Source organism: Ursus americanus, chromosome 3 (assembly GCF_024610735.1).
Source record: "Ursus americanus isolate L20-20 chromosome 3, mUrsAme1.1.p, whole genome shotgun sequence".
NCBI lineage: Eukaryota > Metazoa > Chordata > Mammalia > Carnivora > Ursidae > Ursus > Ursus americanus.
The window spans coordinates 83,074,377-83,088,882 of record NC_142129.1 but is presented as its reverse complement, the minus strand read 5'-3'; the positions used below and the strand labels follow the sequence as shown (position 1 = coordinate 83,088,882).

At 40.4% G+C, this 14,506-nt stretch overlaps 2 protein-coding genes across 3 annotated transcripts in view; one reads left to right on the top strand and one right to left on the bottom strand.

The window, feature by feature from the left end:
* DNAJC2 (DnaJ heat shock protein family (Hsp40) member C2) overlaps positions 1 to 9,072 on the top strand; it is a 41,439-nt gene extending 32,367 nt beyond the window's left edge. Inside the window, exons 16-17 of one of the 2 annotated variants that reach the window (XM_087861160.1) lie at positions 685 to 839; positions 9,043 to 9,072. In XM_087861160.1, the coding sequence (XP_087717286.1) occupies positions 685 to 839; positions 9,043 to 9,057 (170 nt within the window). In that variant the 3' untranslated portion in view covers positions 9,058 to 9,072. Of the gene's footprint in view, positions 1 to 684; positions 840 to 1,034; positions 1,170 to 9,042 lie in introns of those variants that run through there. The other variant, XM_045793420.2, reaches the window with a different exon arrangement.
* Positions 1,271 to 14,207, bottom strand: PMPCB (peptidase, mitochondrial processing subunit beta). Its single transcript, XM_045793421.2, has 13 exons — positions 14,050 to 14,207; positions 12,921 to 13,061; positions 12,082 to 12,168; positions 11,077 to 11,206; positions 7,463 to 7,661; positions 7,014 to 7,093; positions 4,995 to 5,107; positions 4,094 to 4,237; positions 2,903 to 3,063; positions 1,939 to 2,024; positions 1,770 to 1,858; positions 1,533 to 1,608; positions 1,271 to 1,446 (listed from the first exon to the last, which is right to left on the bottom strand). Exons 1-13 carry the CDS (start codon positions 14,146 to 14,148, stop codon positions 1,382 to 1,384), a joined length of 1,470 nt encoding a protein of 489 aa, XP_045649377.2. The 5' UTR covers positions 14,149 to 14,207; the 3' UTR covers positions 1,271 to 1,381.
* Between the last annotated feature and the right edge of the window lie 299 nt (positions 14,208 to 14,506).

Genomic DNA, 14,506 nt, shown 5'->3' with positions numbered 1-14,506 from the left:
CCACTAAGGGCTTCCTGGAATTTAAAAGCTGACTTCAGCTTTTTAACCATTTAACTTTTTTGTTTTGTTTGTGATGTGTAATCTTTACATCCTTAGGAAGACCTACATTTGTTTCTGATAGTGTGTGAGAGGTCTTGTCAAGCACAAAGGGGTTAGTTTAATAGAGGTTCTTACTAGCATTAGCTCCACAAGAATTTAGTCGATGGATGTCAGAAATGCCACACTGGAACACACAATCCGATGCCCCTAGAGCACTGAAATCTCGGGCACTTGGCTTAATTTTGTTAGGCTCTTTCCTCCAGTGTAGAAAGAGAATGTTTTTCAAGGTCTCACCCACCTGAAAGTCTGAGGCAGCTCTCGTACGACTTGTGATTGTGTTTTTCAGCCAGCCCGTCTGGTGAGGACAGTGTTAGGTTGTAAGAGATGAGCAACACGAGGCAGGTGTTTCTGACTATGCTTAAAACAAAAAACCTCTGAGATATTTGGGTGGATGTGAGCAGTTTTAAGTTTCTTCTCTCATTTAGTACTTTAGAGATTTTCATGTGTTTCATCTCTAAAGTTTGTTCAGAATTACCACAGCTTTGAATGGCCACTGACCAAGATAACCGTGCACCAGGACTCTTCCGGGAGGGCACTGCAACAGAATTTTCTAAGATTTTTCAAATACAAATCTTTCTTAAACAGGTCCGTGCACAGATTTCACCCCTTGGACAACAGAAGAACAGAAGCTTTTGGAACAAGCCTTAAAAACGTACCCAGTAAATACACCTGAAAGATGGGAAAAAATAGCAGCAGCAGTGCCTGGCCGCACAAAGAAGGACTGCATGAAGCGATACAAGGTGAGCTGTGTTTCGAGTCCATTACCGTTTCACCTGAGCGGCTTTCTAGCTCTGGCCCTTAGCACACATCAGCCTCGTCAGTGGTGTCTTAATGACAGACTTACCCTCTCTGAATGTTTTGCATACGTGCACAAGCCAGTGCTAGGAAAGCATGCCAGCTCTGACCTCTGTGCCAACCCCTTTCTGCCTTCCTAGGAACTTGTCGAGATGGTAAAAGCAAAGAAAGCTGCTCAAGAGCAGGTGCTGAATGCAAGTAGAGCCAAGAAATGACTTATGACAATCTTTGTTGTGTGTGCATTTTTATAATAAAACTGAAAATATTGTACACATTTTCATTCTTAAAATTATAGTGGTAATTTGAAAGTGTGCTGATCTACCGTTCAATGTGGTGGTCTTATCCTTTCAAAGTCAGATGCAGCATTTCATTCAAATTTCCAAGTATATATGTTTTTATTTTTTTCTTTAGGGACTGGTAGCTTAAAACTTGCACATCTGTTAGCGATATAAATATACATGTTCAAAATATTTTGAGTAGGAGCATTTTAATCACGAAGCCAGCACATGTTCCTGCGAATCTGGTTAAACTCTGGCAGTTGTTCAATGGGACCTAAAGATTAAAAGAAGATAGTTAAAACTGAATAAAAGCCAAGTACTTAGGCACCTTGTGCAGGAGAGAAAAGGAGCCGGGCTTACCGACAGCAGCAAGAGCTGGACTCTTATCATAAATATATTTGGTGCACACTTCTTGAATTGTCTCAGCATTTACAGCCTGAAATAGAGACGACACCAGCATTGAGAGCTTTGTGTAGTAAAGACAGAGTCTATACCTAGAACTTTTTAGAACTAAAGCAGGGATTTATGATACATATTTTCAGCTTTTGTAACAAGAAACTTTTATACAAGTGCCTACAGTATGTAAAGATAGCTTACATCAATTCTTGCTTCAAGCTCAGGGATGGGAATTCTTCTGTTATAGCATAGCATTTGTCTACCAATATCTTCACAGATTGGGGTGGACCCTGTTTAAAAGAGAAGGAAAAACTAAGTATTGGAATACAGATCAACCCTTTGAAAGTAGAATGTAGGTCTCTACTCTTACCGTCAAGTTGCAACAACATGTTTGTTTTCAGAAGATTTTTGGCTCGTGCAACTTCACTTTCAGTTACGCTTGTACAGAGTCGCATCCTAAAACCATTGGGAAAAATCAACATGTCTACTAGTTTGAAAAGGTTATGTACTTTTTGAGTTAATAGCTCAAAGATATGATGCTGTAGTCTGTGAACTGCACAACATACAAGGGATTAGGATTTCAACTTAATGAAAAGTTGAAATTTTAATGATCCCAGTAGCTACACAAAAGCTAAAATGTTACTGATTCCTTATTTTCCTGGTATCGTTAATTTCTCAAAAATAGTATGATTACAGATAGAGGTTCAATCCAACGTGAAAGCAGGCTGACCACATTTTGAGAAATACTTCACCAATCCCCGTGTTTGGATCCGATATGCCCAGGATAGGTCTGGAGGCCACTGGTTTCTCAAAAGAATCCAGCGGAGTCTAATTTAAGCCTACTAATTAAATTAACAAATACACCCCCCCCCATTGATGAGATTTAGAGACCTGTAAGCCATTTAAGAGGAAGAGAGGAACCAGAGCTAAGGAAGTTCTCCAAGCAGCGTGGGCTTCTGCCTCTGTCTCGAGGCACCAGTTAGGGGTAAAACACTGCATTTTTCTTTTAGCAGCGGCAACTTCGGATTCATTGGCTAACACCTCCTTTCCAAGCCAGAAAACTTTAGTGTAAAGATACTTTCCAAACAAACTTTTAGGATCTTCCTTCTGAAGTAATCTGCTTCTTAAAGATTAAGAATTTCCTATAGGATACAGTTAGCTTCACATGAGACTTAGAAGAAACCTCTGTGATCTTTAAAAACATGGCAACAACTGCTACTCTTCAGTCTTGTTCTCTTGATTAAATGCTAACATCACCATCAAAACCAATCACCAACCGTGTGAGGAGGAAACTAGTTTAAAATATGAATTCTAAGCAAGATTTGTTTTCTCACCATTCTTTTTGAACAACATGTAGCATGTCTGCAATGGTGGCTGGTTCACAGACCATATAGATTCCCCACAATCCCGTATCTGTGTAGGAAGTGTTGAAGGACTGGAAGCTATGACAGAGGTTGCCGTGACAGGTGAGCTGGGCCAGCTTGCTAGATAGATTCTGTAAGGAAAAACATTGTCCAAGAGAACTGTAGGAATACGTGCCCAAATTACCAGAAAGAAAAATGAGTTCTGTGGCCAACAGTGAATGTCCCAACAGGTAGAGTTTCCATCTAGCAACAGCTCAAGAAGTTAAAATTCAACGAGACTAAGAACCCTACTTCTCTCACCAGCCCAGCGTATCCCCAGAGAAATGCACGATGTAAAAGCAATAAAACCTTACAATTAACATAGTAGCTGCTCCACTTCTAGGGTGATTCACTGCTGTCATCAGCCCAATTTTCAGGGCTCTTGGCTGTGTGTGCTTAAAAGATTTGAAATTCTATTGCACGCGAAGCCTAAGATATTTACGTGAAGTGTTATTTTGTTGAATCTGAGTACAAACATATTTTGTACTTTGAAGTAATTTCAGAAAAGTTATGAAAGTAGTACAAGGAATTCCCTTTATCCAAATTCCCTAAGAACTGTTACTTTACCATGTTTTTTTTTTATCATTCTCTTTAACAAATTTTTTCAGCTGTTTGAGAGTACACGGAAAGATCTGATGCTTTTTTACCCTTAAATGCTTTGTGTACACTTCTGAAAAACCAGGAAATTAACCTCCATATGATCATTAAAACAATATTAACATCGATATGGTACTATTAATGAATTCTATCCTTACTCAAATTTTGTTACTTATCCAACTTACAAACTTTACGGCACCCACACAAAAAATTTTCTGGCCCAGGATGCAATCCAGGATCACAGTTTATATTTTAAAAGTCAATTCGCAGTATAGAGCTCTACCTTGTCGTTTATTACGGAAATTTTTTTTTTTAAAGATTTTATTTATTTATGTGACAGAGAGACAGCCAGCGAGAGAGGGAACACAGCAGGGCAGTGGGAGAGGAAGAAGCAGGCTCCCAGCGGAGGAGCCCGATGTGGGACTCGATCCCAGCACGCCGGGATCACGCCCTGAGCCGAAGGCAGACGCTTAACGACTGCGCCACCCAGGCGCCCCTGGGAAAATTTTTTTTTAAATCACTTACCATTCCTCCTCCAAAAGAGCGATCCCAGTTGCCAATCAGTGTATTTGCAACCATTAGACAGATTGTATCTGGATGTGCCCAACCAACGGCCTCCACAGCTACTGCAAGATGCGCCAAAGGCATCTTGTCATCCCTCACTCGAATCTAGTTAAGACGAAGGAAACACAACTCTGGTTAAGACACGCACCACGTAATGGGTTTTAACAAGAAAGATGATTTAATCACGCCACATTACGCTGAACAGTCTAATCCGGAAAAATTTCTTGAGTTCTAGAAAGAAAACTTCACCAAAACATCTCCTATTGAGATAGTATAGACATAGCCATGAGATGATTATTTCCCGGTAGAGATCAGTAATACTCTAATACTGACATAACTCATATTCTTGCACCACCGATGCTACACAGTTCTACGCGTCCGCCAATAGCAGACCTCTCCCGGGTACTCCTTGGAGCCTCCTCCCTGATGTGGCAGAGGAGGCCACCGATGAGCTGCAGGCTATAGCTGACAAGTAGCCGATGCTCTGCAAGTTCTCTAATAGCTACTCCCAGAAGGGTACTCTGGGCAGAACTTGAAGAGTAAACCTGACGTGAAAGTCAAAATTTGGGGGGTTTTAAAAATACATTTCCATACCTCAAAATATATAAACGGGCATAATGTCAAAGAAAAAGCACAAAAAGCAAATTATGACATTCCCCTCAAAATCCTGCTTCCTTAGGAGAGAGGTGGTTAAATACTATGGAATATAAGCACGTGAATTCATCCTCTTCCCTTTTTCTTTCAATTTAAGCCTCTGGTTTCTTCCATTTTACTCATGTTAGAAATAAGCACATTTTGTACACTCATTCATAAATACAAGAAACCCAAAGGGCTAAACACTAGCTAAGGAGGCTTGCCCTACCTCACTTCCTGTGAATTTGCAGGGAGGCAGAGCTGGTATTTCTCCTTTGTGTGTGGACAGGGAGTCACCGAAGTGAAACTTTGCTAACTCAAGCAGTTCATCATGGGAAACTCCTAAATTGAAGGAAAATATTTCATATATCTCGTAGCAGCACAATCTAAAGCAGACAACTACCTTTGTTTTACAGTAAGCTCCAGGTGGTATAATGTGGCAAAAGCCATTAGAGAGTGAGCCCACACAGCACACTTTCTCCTCGCTGTTATGAGGCTTGGCGTTGCACAGCTTTCTCTGTCTGTAGAACAATTAACAGTTTTCATGAACAAATTCACAGCTAAGGGTAAGACAGCTTGAAAATACCACATTCTATACAGAATTATGTTATATCACTAAAAGCCCTAGAATGCAAATTGAGCAAAATCACTTTTCAGTTCTTTTTTTTTTAAGTAGAAAAGACTATAAGTATGGGCTTTGTTCTGTTAGCTCTGCTATCAGAATTCAGAAACAAAATGTCATCTAAATTTCTGAATAAATCCATAGCTATCCAAACATTCACTGTTGACCATCCAAAACCTAGGAAGTCTACATACATGACTATTCAAACTTATGACCCGAACAGATTCAGTGAGGGATTCTTAAACACAAAGCCAAACTTAGAAAACAAATTTAGGCATACGGCAAGCGCTTTGAAAAATATTGCCATGAAGGTTCTTTATATGAAACATTCCTTTAGAACATAAAAGCACAACTTACACCCATATTTCCCCAACAAATCTGTGGTATAAACAAGACCACATATGACTGCCTGTTTTCAGAAGCACTGTGTAGGAGAGCCACCTTGGCTATCAATCCAGAGGGTGATGAAACAACAGGAAGGCCCTGATGTTCCACCGTGGACATGCACACAGTTCTCAGCACGTGACACCACCAACTTCCCCGGTTCTATTAACTTCACCTACAGCCCTCCTTATATGCTATTCCAGATACTCAGTTCCCGCTCCAGACCTCTGTGCATCCTTATCCAAAAGGCAGGGAGCCAATTTTTTTTAACAAAGCTAGGTCTGGTCTTTTTCACTGAATTTAAGAAGCCATTGTTTATAAGGCTCATTATCACTTATGTATCAAAATACAAAATGCTGATTAATACAGGACAGGCCATGAAGTGTAAGATATTCCAACTCAGAGTGCACTCTTACAAAGGTAACATGATTTCATTTCAGAGGCCAATGAATAACATGTTAGACTTAACCCTCATTTTCATTTTCTCCATTAATCCCAAGTAATTAGCTCAGAAGTCTATCCAGGGCAACTAGAATTTTAATTAATTGTCATTTCTAAAGAGAGAAAAATTAAATCTACACAAAAGAACACCATCTAACTCTGCTTTACCATAAAAATACCAAAGAGAAAACAAACCTGGAAACCCAATGAAGTGTACTGTTTGCCTAATTTCAGACTGCCAGGAAATCCAGCAGAATCTAATGGCAATTATCTTTCATTCACTAGCTTCAAACGTGTCCCCAAGGAAGCCTTGTCCTGATGCCACCTGCATGTTTGGATTCCCATTAAACACTCTAAATGGTTCCCTATATAGTTCCCCTTTTCAGTAATCAGCTCTACTGAATGAATAAACAAAGAATGAACAACATAACATACCCATTTCATGCCTGACCAAGGATAGAGTTGGTTCTCAAAAAATAATTTAAAATCTCAAAAGATTCCCAAACTATAGTACACCTCCCAAATGTCATTATCACCGAATTTGCTCATTTGCCCCCTTCTTTGCAAGTAAATTCCATTCCATGTGTACACTTCTGTAAGTTTTTCTATTTCAAAAAAAACCCTCTACTGAAGACAGAGGAAAAGTCTATTTTCAGTGCTGTACATTCCCCTTAAACAGCATATGAAACAATTTGCTTGGTAAATAATAAATCCCAGGACATGTCCCACCACGATCAAACTAATAAGCACAACTATCTATGACTGTGTTTAAAACAGATACAGAAATGGAAATCGACTAACCTCCAGCAGCCGCAAGGACTATTCTTGGCCCCTTATAATGTGTGGTTATATAATCCACCAAGTCCTTACGATTTATAGATCTGTAAATGGAGTAAGAAAAGCAATATAAAGGGAAACTAAAAATAATACACCTGACATTAAATTGGACTTTAAAGGCTCTAACTTAACTGCAGTCAGAAATGGGATATAGGCAACAAGTATCAAAACAATTTCAACTTTTATATATCAAGAAAAAAGCTTGATACCATTACTTGTTATGTCAGTAATATCCATGAGCCCAGACACCTGCGAGTTAGGTGGGGCTAAAATGTAGCTAACCACAATTTCATTTGGATTATCAGGGAGGAAGAAATTACATTTTGAAACACACTTTTTGAATGTTTCTGAATGTTAATTTTCAAAACTCAAATTTTTCTCCAAAAAAACAAAATCTTGAGAATTGTACCTACTTGATATTTTCAGTTGGTCCCAAAATTGTCCGTCCAAGTGCAGTATTTTGGTAAGCTGTGGCATGAAGATAATCAAAAACAACTTCCTGTAAATTGGTTTCAACTTCCTGCATCTCTCTAAGGATTACTCCACGCTCACGTTCAATCTCTGCTTCTCCCAATGTGCTGTTTTGTATTATATCAGCAAGAATTTCTACAGCTAATTGAAAATAAAACAGAAGAAACACCAAGAATCTTAATTTTCAATATTAAGATCTATTAAACTAGCATCAGAAACCATGACACTGAGCATCATTTGATTTTGACTAAAAGTAGGAAGAAACAAACTTCTCTATACATTGAATATACCTAAAATTAAAAATATAAAATATAAGCCCCCTGTGGTACAGAGAACTTGAGGAAAATTCCTACATTTGTCAAAGGTCCCCACAACACTTGTAATGACTCTGCCACTTCAAACATGCCACAGAATCTGCAAATGAGCGTATATTGTTCTGCATTAGAACATCGAGGTACCTACAGAGGATCCACAGCGCCCAAGTATTTGCTACCCCGGTTCCCGCAACAGTGAGGCTGCTACAGAAAGGCAAGAAACGGCATAATCTAAACTCTGCCCCCAATGAACCACTTACAGAATGAGTCTTCTCAAATATCCTTCCCCACTTAACTTAATCCCAGTGTCTGTTTCTACCCTTTTGATCCATGTTGGCTGTAGTCTCACCATTAGCAAAATCACTGATAAATGATGGTCTAACAGAGATGCAGAGTTAACATGAAGAAAAGGGTAGGTATCCCAAAGATTAAAAGTGACTCTTGGGAAAAACTGATGAAGCCCTTAAATATTTATACAGGAATGACCCTAATTTGCAAAAAGCCAAAATTGAACTCAAAGATACCCTACTATGCCGTTAAGCAATTTCATCAGAAAAATTACATACTTCTCCAAAAAGGAAAAACCTAATCTGTTCTTCAAGAATGAGTACATAGTTGCAATCACGATCTAAATTTTAGTAAATTTTAAACATGTATAATCTTTAGTTTCATTTTTTTTTTCTCTACTGCAAACTTTTGTTCCTCGTCTTAGGTTCACTTTAAGGGTCCTTGTCTCAGAAGCAATTCTGTTACATTCCAACTATAATAGTTACCTCTAGACTGCCCAACATGAGGAAAAAGACTGCTAGACCAAAGTAAGCTGGGGCAGAGATCATGACCAAAGGGAAAAAATTATCCGTAAGACCAAACAAAAACCATCTGTCCGGACAAGAACCAGAGGCCATGATGCGTGACGAAGAGTCCAAAGACAGGGGAGGACAAGGAATCCTGTGTGAAGACTCTCCTTATATGGGATTGGTAGTCTAGACTGGGGTTTGCTCAACTGGGAGTTCATATTTCCTGGAATTTATGTTTTAATCAGAATCTTTCTTTTTAATGTATATTTAATATTCCATAGTAGTACATGTATTTAATTTATAAATATACCTATACTGATGTATAATCACGTCTCTTACCAATAAGGCTGGGTGATCGTAAACGTTTGGAGACTGCTAGTCTAAACATCACATTATTACCTCATACACCAGGCTTCACCCAACTGAGGGGACAAAAACCTCAAGCAAACCCTGAGAAAATGAGCTGCTTCAGAGAGCACTTCCACTGCGGATTCCTCAAGGAGCTCCCAGGCTTTGCCACTGCCACCGGCAGGGGCTCTGTCCTTCCCAACCAAAAGCCAGGAGGAAAAAAAAATGGCCTTCTACCTTGTCTTGTCCTTTCTCTAGTCCTCTTTTTTTGCTTTCCCTGCTGTTCCCTGTGTAAAAAAAGGAGAGGGACGAGCTAGAATGAACAATCCTTTAAAGTAGTCTGGCCTACCCTCTGTTCCTAGTCCTTAACTAGTCCTAGGGTAAAACTTTTCAAGGAAATCATTAAGAACCTTAACAATGTTTTTTGCAATTCTACACACCCTCCTCACTGTTGTCATTTTAATTGGTTGTAATGCAAGTTAGACTACCATGTTATAAAATTTTTATTTTATTTACTTGCAGGTGGTAGTTGTTTTTGTATAGAACAGGGAATTTAAAAAAAAACCTAATAACCAGAGCAATTACACGAGAACGAAATAAAAGGTATCCAAATTAGAAACAAGCAAAACTGTCACTATTTGCAGACAACACATTATACACAGAAAACCCTAAAGACTCCATCAAAAACCTTTAGAATTAATAAATCCAGTACAATTGCAGGATACAAAATCAAAGTACAAAAATCTGTTGCATTTCTATACAATAATGAACTAGCAGAAACCAAGAAAACAATCCCATTTACAACTGCATCAAAAAGAATTAAAGAACTAAATATCTATTAAATATCTAGGATTAAACTTACAAAGGAGGGAAAAAGAAACTGAAAACTATAAGACATTAAGAAACTGAAGATGACACAAGTAAATGGAAAGCTCTTCCATCCTCATGGATTAGAAGAATATTAAAATGTCCATTACTACCCAAAGCAATCTACAGATTCAGTACAATCCCTATCAAAATTCCAATGGCATTTTTCACAGAATTAGAACAAAGAATCCTAAAATTTGTATGAAATGACCAAAAGAATCCCAAATAGCCAAAGGAATCTTGAGAAAGCATAAAGCTGGAGACATCAAAACTCCCTCATTTCGAACTGTATTACAAAGCTACAGTAGTCAAAACAGTATAGTATTGGCACAAAAAGAGATACCTAGATGAATATAACAGAACAGAAAACCCAGAAATAAACCCACACATGTACGGCCAATTAATTTAAAACAAAGGAACCAAGAATATGCAATGGGAAAGGACAATCTCCTCAATAAATGCTATTGGGAAATCTGGGCAGCCACATGCAAAAGAATGAAACTACCACTATCTTGGGGCACCTGGGTGGCTCAGTCGGTTAAGTGTCTGCCTTCGGCTCAGGTCATGATCCCAGGGTCCTGGGCCCCCTATCAGGCTCCTTGCTCAGCAGGGAGCCTGCTATTCCCTCTCCCTCTGCCTGCCTGCCTGCCACTCCCTTGCTTGTGCGCTATCAAATAAATTTTTAAAATCTTTAAAAAAAAGAAAAGAAGCTACCACTGTCTTACACAATATACAAAAAGTAACTAAAAATGGGTTAAGGACTTGAACGTAAGGTCTGAAACCATGCAACTCCTAGAAGAAAACACAGGCAGTAAAGTACCTTGACACAGGTCTTAGTGATTTTTTTTTTTTTGAACTGACACCAAAAGCAACAAAATAAAAAATAAACAAGTGGGACTACCTCACCCTAAAAAGCTGCACAGCAAAGGAAATCATCCACAGACTGCAAAGGCATTAAAAATGTTTCACTACACACATATGGCTCTGGAGAAAGTATTTTTGAATCAAGTGTTAGGGCCTGCTTTGTACAAGTCTTGCAGCTTGCACCTATTTGATACCATTTATCATGTTCACAGAAAAAAATAAAAATAGGTGCCCCCTCACCCGGAGTTTGATTCATTTTTTCACATTTCTGAGGGTTACTCTTTCACAACAGACAGCAAAAAACAGTACTACATTATTTTTGAACTTGTGAAAATTACCTATCTGCACTACACATAACGACAGTACCTCTCGGCAAGTCTTTAGAGAATGCTTTGGCGTAATATACAGTCTGCTCTCTGGAGGTATAGGCATTGAGATGAGCACCCATGTTTTCAATCTCAAGTTCCAGATCTAACTGGGATCTCTTTTTGGTGCCCTGAAACAAAAAAGAAGAAAAAGAAAATTATGATACCTTCCTTTGTCAGTTTCATGCAAGGGCCAAATTTGATTTCTAAAGTGCATGGGTGGGGGGTTGCCTGGGTGGCCCAGTCCGTTAAGCATCTGCCTTCAGCTCAGGTCACGATCCCAGGGTCCTGGGATCCAGCCCTGTGTCGGGCTCCCTGCTCAGCGGAGAGCCTGCTTCTCCCTCTCCCTCTGCCTGCCACTGCCCCTGCTTGAGCTCTGTTAAATAAATAAATAAACTTTTTTTAAAAATTAGAAATAAAAATAAAGTGCACTGGGCCTCAAAAACACTGGTATACTTACAGATGACCCTTACATTCCAAGAGAAAATCCTTGTTTTAGCTCTACAAAGCAACTTTCAGTAATTATTTCAGGTAATTATTGTGGAAAAAAAGAAAAGATTTAATAAATAAAATAGACTATACTACTGGCGGCGCTTGGATGGCCCAGTCGGTTAACCGTCCAACTTGATTTCAGCTCAGGTCATCATCCTCAGGGTCATAAGATAGAGCCCTTGAGTGGGGCTCTGCATTCAGTGGGGAGTCTGCTGGAGATTCTCTCTCCCTCTCCCTACCCTCCCCACCCCATGTGCACATGCACACATGCATGCTGTCTCTCAAATACATCTTTTTTTTTTCAAATAAATCTTTAATATATATTAAAGTATATATACACACACATATATATACTCTAGGGGTGTGTGTATACACACATACACACACACACACACACACACACACACACACACACACACATCTACTACTGAAATAGTTATCCTTGCCTTAGATTGGGACTTTCTGCATAATGCCTCTCAAAGACAACATATTTTTATAAAGTCTTAAAACTTGCCTTGAAAGCCATATGCTCCAAAAAGTGAGCTGTGCCATTATTCTTCTCATTTTCATACCGACTTCCAGCATCAATCCAGAGCCCAACCTTAAAGTAATCAAGCAAAAAAAAATAAAACATCATTTTCTTTCTTCTGGGGGAATGGAAGTGGGGAGAGGGGGCAATCTCCTTCCTTTTTTTGACAAATGCTTTCCAATCCTAACTCTAAAGTTTTCTTGACTTCAGTGGATTGACAACACATTCCTATGAGCTATGAGATTTTAAAATTTTGGTCGTCGAGCTGCTGCTGGGTGCTAAAGTATCTACTTGCCAGTCTCACAGGGGACCCAGATTTTTGGCCCAACCTGTTAGTACAGTCAATTAAGAACTACAGTATAAAGAACATTATAGAGATTGTCAGAAAACCTAGGTTCAAATCCTGGCTCTGTCATATATTAGCTGTGTGCTTGGACGAAACCATTTAACTTTTCTTAACTTGCCCCTCAAATATGTGTGATGGCGCCTACTACAAAGAATTATTTTAAAGATCAAATAAGACAGTATATGTAAGAACAGCTGGCACAGAGTAGCCCAGAGAATGTACTCCTTTCACCATTATCAACACTACTAACAATAACACAATAACAGGCTATAAGAACCAGATGTAGACCCTTAAACAAGGTACATATGCACTTGCTATGAAAGCGTCACCGGAAGATTCACAAGTGAGAGTCATCTGTGAAAGCAAAATAACTGTCACTATTTTTCAACCACCACCAGCCAATAAAAAGCTGAGATTAAAATCATCTGCTCTCTCCTACTGAGGGGTCACCTAAACAGTGGTTGCTGGAATCACTTACGGTGCATGTTGAGAGGCCAGAGTCTTCAGAGGCCACTCTGAGTCCGTTGTCCAAACGCGTTACTCGTGTTTCAGGAACATTCAGAACAACCTGTGTAGCAGCCTGTGTACTTCTCAATCTGTTCCCTCCAAAATATAATGACTGGTTGGGGGTGAAGGGGTGGGAAGAAGGAAGCAAAACACATCACTATTCTGATATTAAATGTTGGTTAGAAAACCAAATCTATCCCAGAGACTCTATAAAGTACCCTTTCCTCCTTAATCTTTGTTCCACCGGGATCCACCCCTTCGGAACCTTGCTTAACCACTCCTAAAGCCAGCAGCATGCCTCCAAACGTGCCCTTCCTTGAGGAAAACAAGCAGTTATTATCATTATCCAGAGAGAAACTGCTTTTATTTCAGTACATTTCCGAGACATGTTTAATATTCATTATAGAGGCAACAAGCCAGGGGGGCAGCCAAGAAAGGGAGAGAAAAATGTAAAAATACCTATACACAACACAGAAATGAGATTTAGGTTCTCACTGTTCAAGAAGTTGTTTTGGAAAAAGTGGAAGATAGGAAGAAGGGCAGATACTCAGGCTGATTGATTTGACTATGGACTACTCGCCTGCCTGCGATTTTTTTCCTTTAAACACACGTGAAAGTCCCACATACCTTGGAGAAAGCTAGAGGTTCGAATGAGAAAAACATATATCCTGACAAAACTTTCTATTAGCTACCCCGAGGTTCGCAGAAAGCAAGCTGAAGAGGAAGCTCAGTCTTAGGCAAAAAAAAGAACTCTGGTCTCACTTTTTAATTTCCCCCAATTTGCAACCACCTTGCTTTTAGTAATCAACACTCACTCTTTATGACTGACCCCTGGGCAACTGGGGGGGGGGGGGCGGTAACCAGTGTCATCCCACACTTCTCTAGCAGGTCACGCGCGGTGGGTGACCAAGGCCAGCTCATCCCCGGCGGGAAGTGAGCATCCCAAGCCCAGGCAGCGGGTGCCGACCCGCCGTGGGGGTGCGGGCTGCGGACTCCACGGCTGGGCCGGGCGCCCATGACTCAGGTCTGCCGCGTGGGGTGCGGCAGGAAAGGTCCGGCCCGGTCTCGGGCGGCACCCAGACAAGTGGAGAGAAGCTCACCCTCCCGACTGCGCCTCCAACCAGAAGCCTCTCCGCGAGACCCCAAAGTCGCCGCCGCGCCGCGGGCAACAACCACCCTCGCGCCGCCGCTGCCGCCATCTCCGCTCGGGACTGCGAGGAGGATGTGCTTCCGCGTTCGTGACCCGAGGTCCCAGGAGAGAGCGCGGGCTCCACCTTGTGGCCGTGACGGAAATGATACTCTTTGACACGGTCCTGGAAGGAATGGAGAAGGACTTCGTGCTGAGCGATCGGCCCCAAATTATAAGAATTAGAGAGTCCGTAGGAGGTCTTGTATTATCAGTTACTTAGATCGCCTGTGGCGTATAAGGCTCAAATGTGGAGGAGTTAAAGGTAACCTGGTGCTACCTATTATCCTATCGGTGGCTGGAATGGATTGGACAAAGTGGAATACGATCCAAAACTCACTCACCGTCATTAAGGAGCATCTATTGGGAGA

Excerpts from the sequence above, each read along its gene's own strand:
- PMPCB (XM_045793421.2), bottom strand. The coding sequence starts at position 14,148 with ATGGCGGCAGCGGCGGCGCGAGGGTGGTTGTTGCCCGCGGCGCGGCGG. Across the intron at positions 12,169-12,920 it reads CTGGCCTCTCAACATGCACC|GTTGGGCTCTGGATTGATGC; the intron begins GTAAGTGATTCC and ends GATTACTTTAAG. Across the intron at positions 1,859-1,938 it reads CATGTTGTTGCAACTTGACG|GGTCCACCCCAATCTGTGAA; the intron begins GTAAGAGTAGAG and ends TCTTTTAAACAG.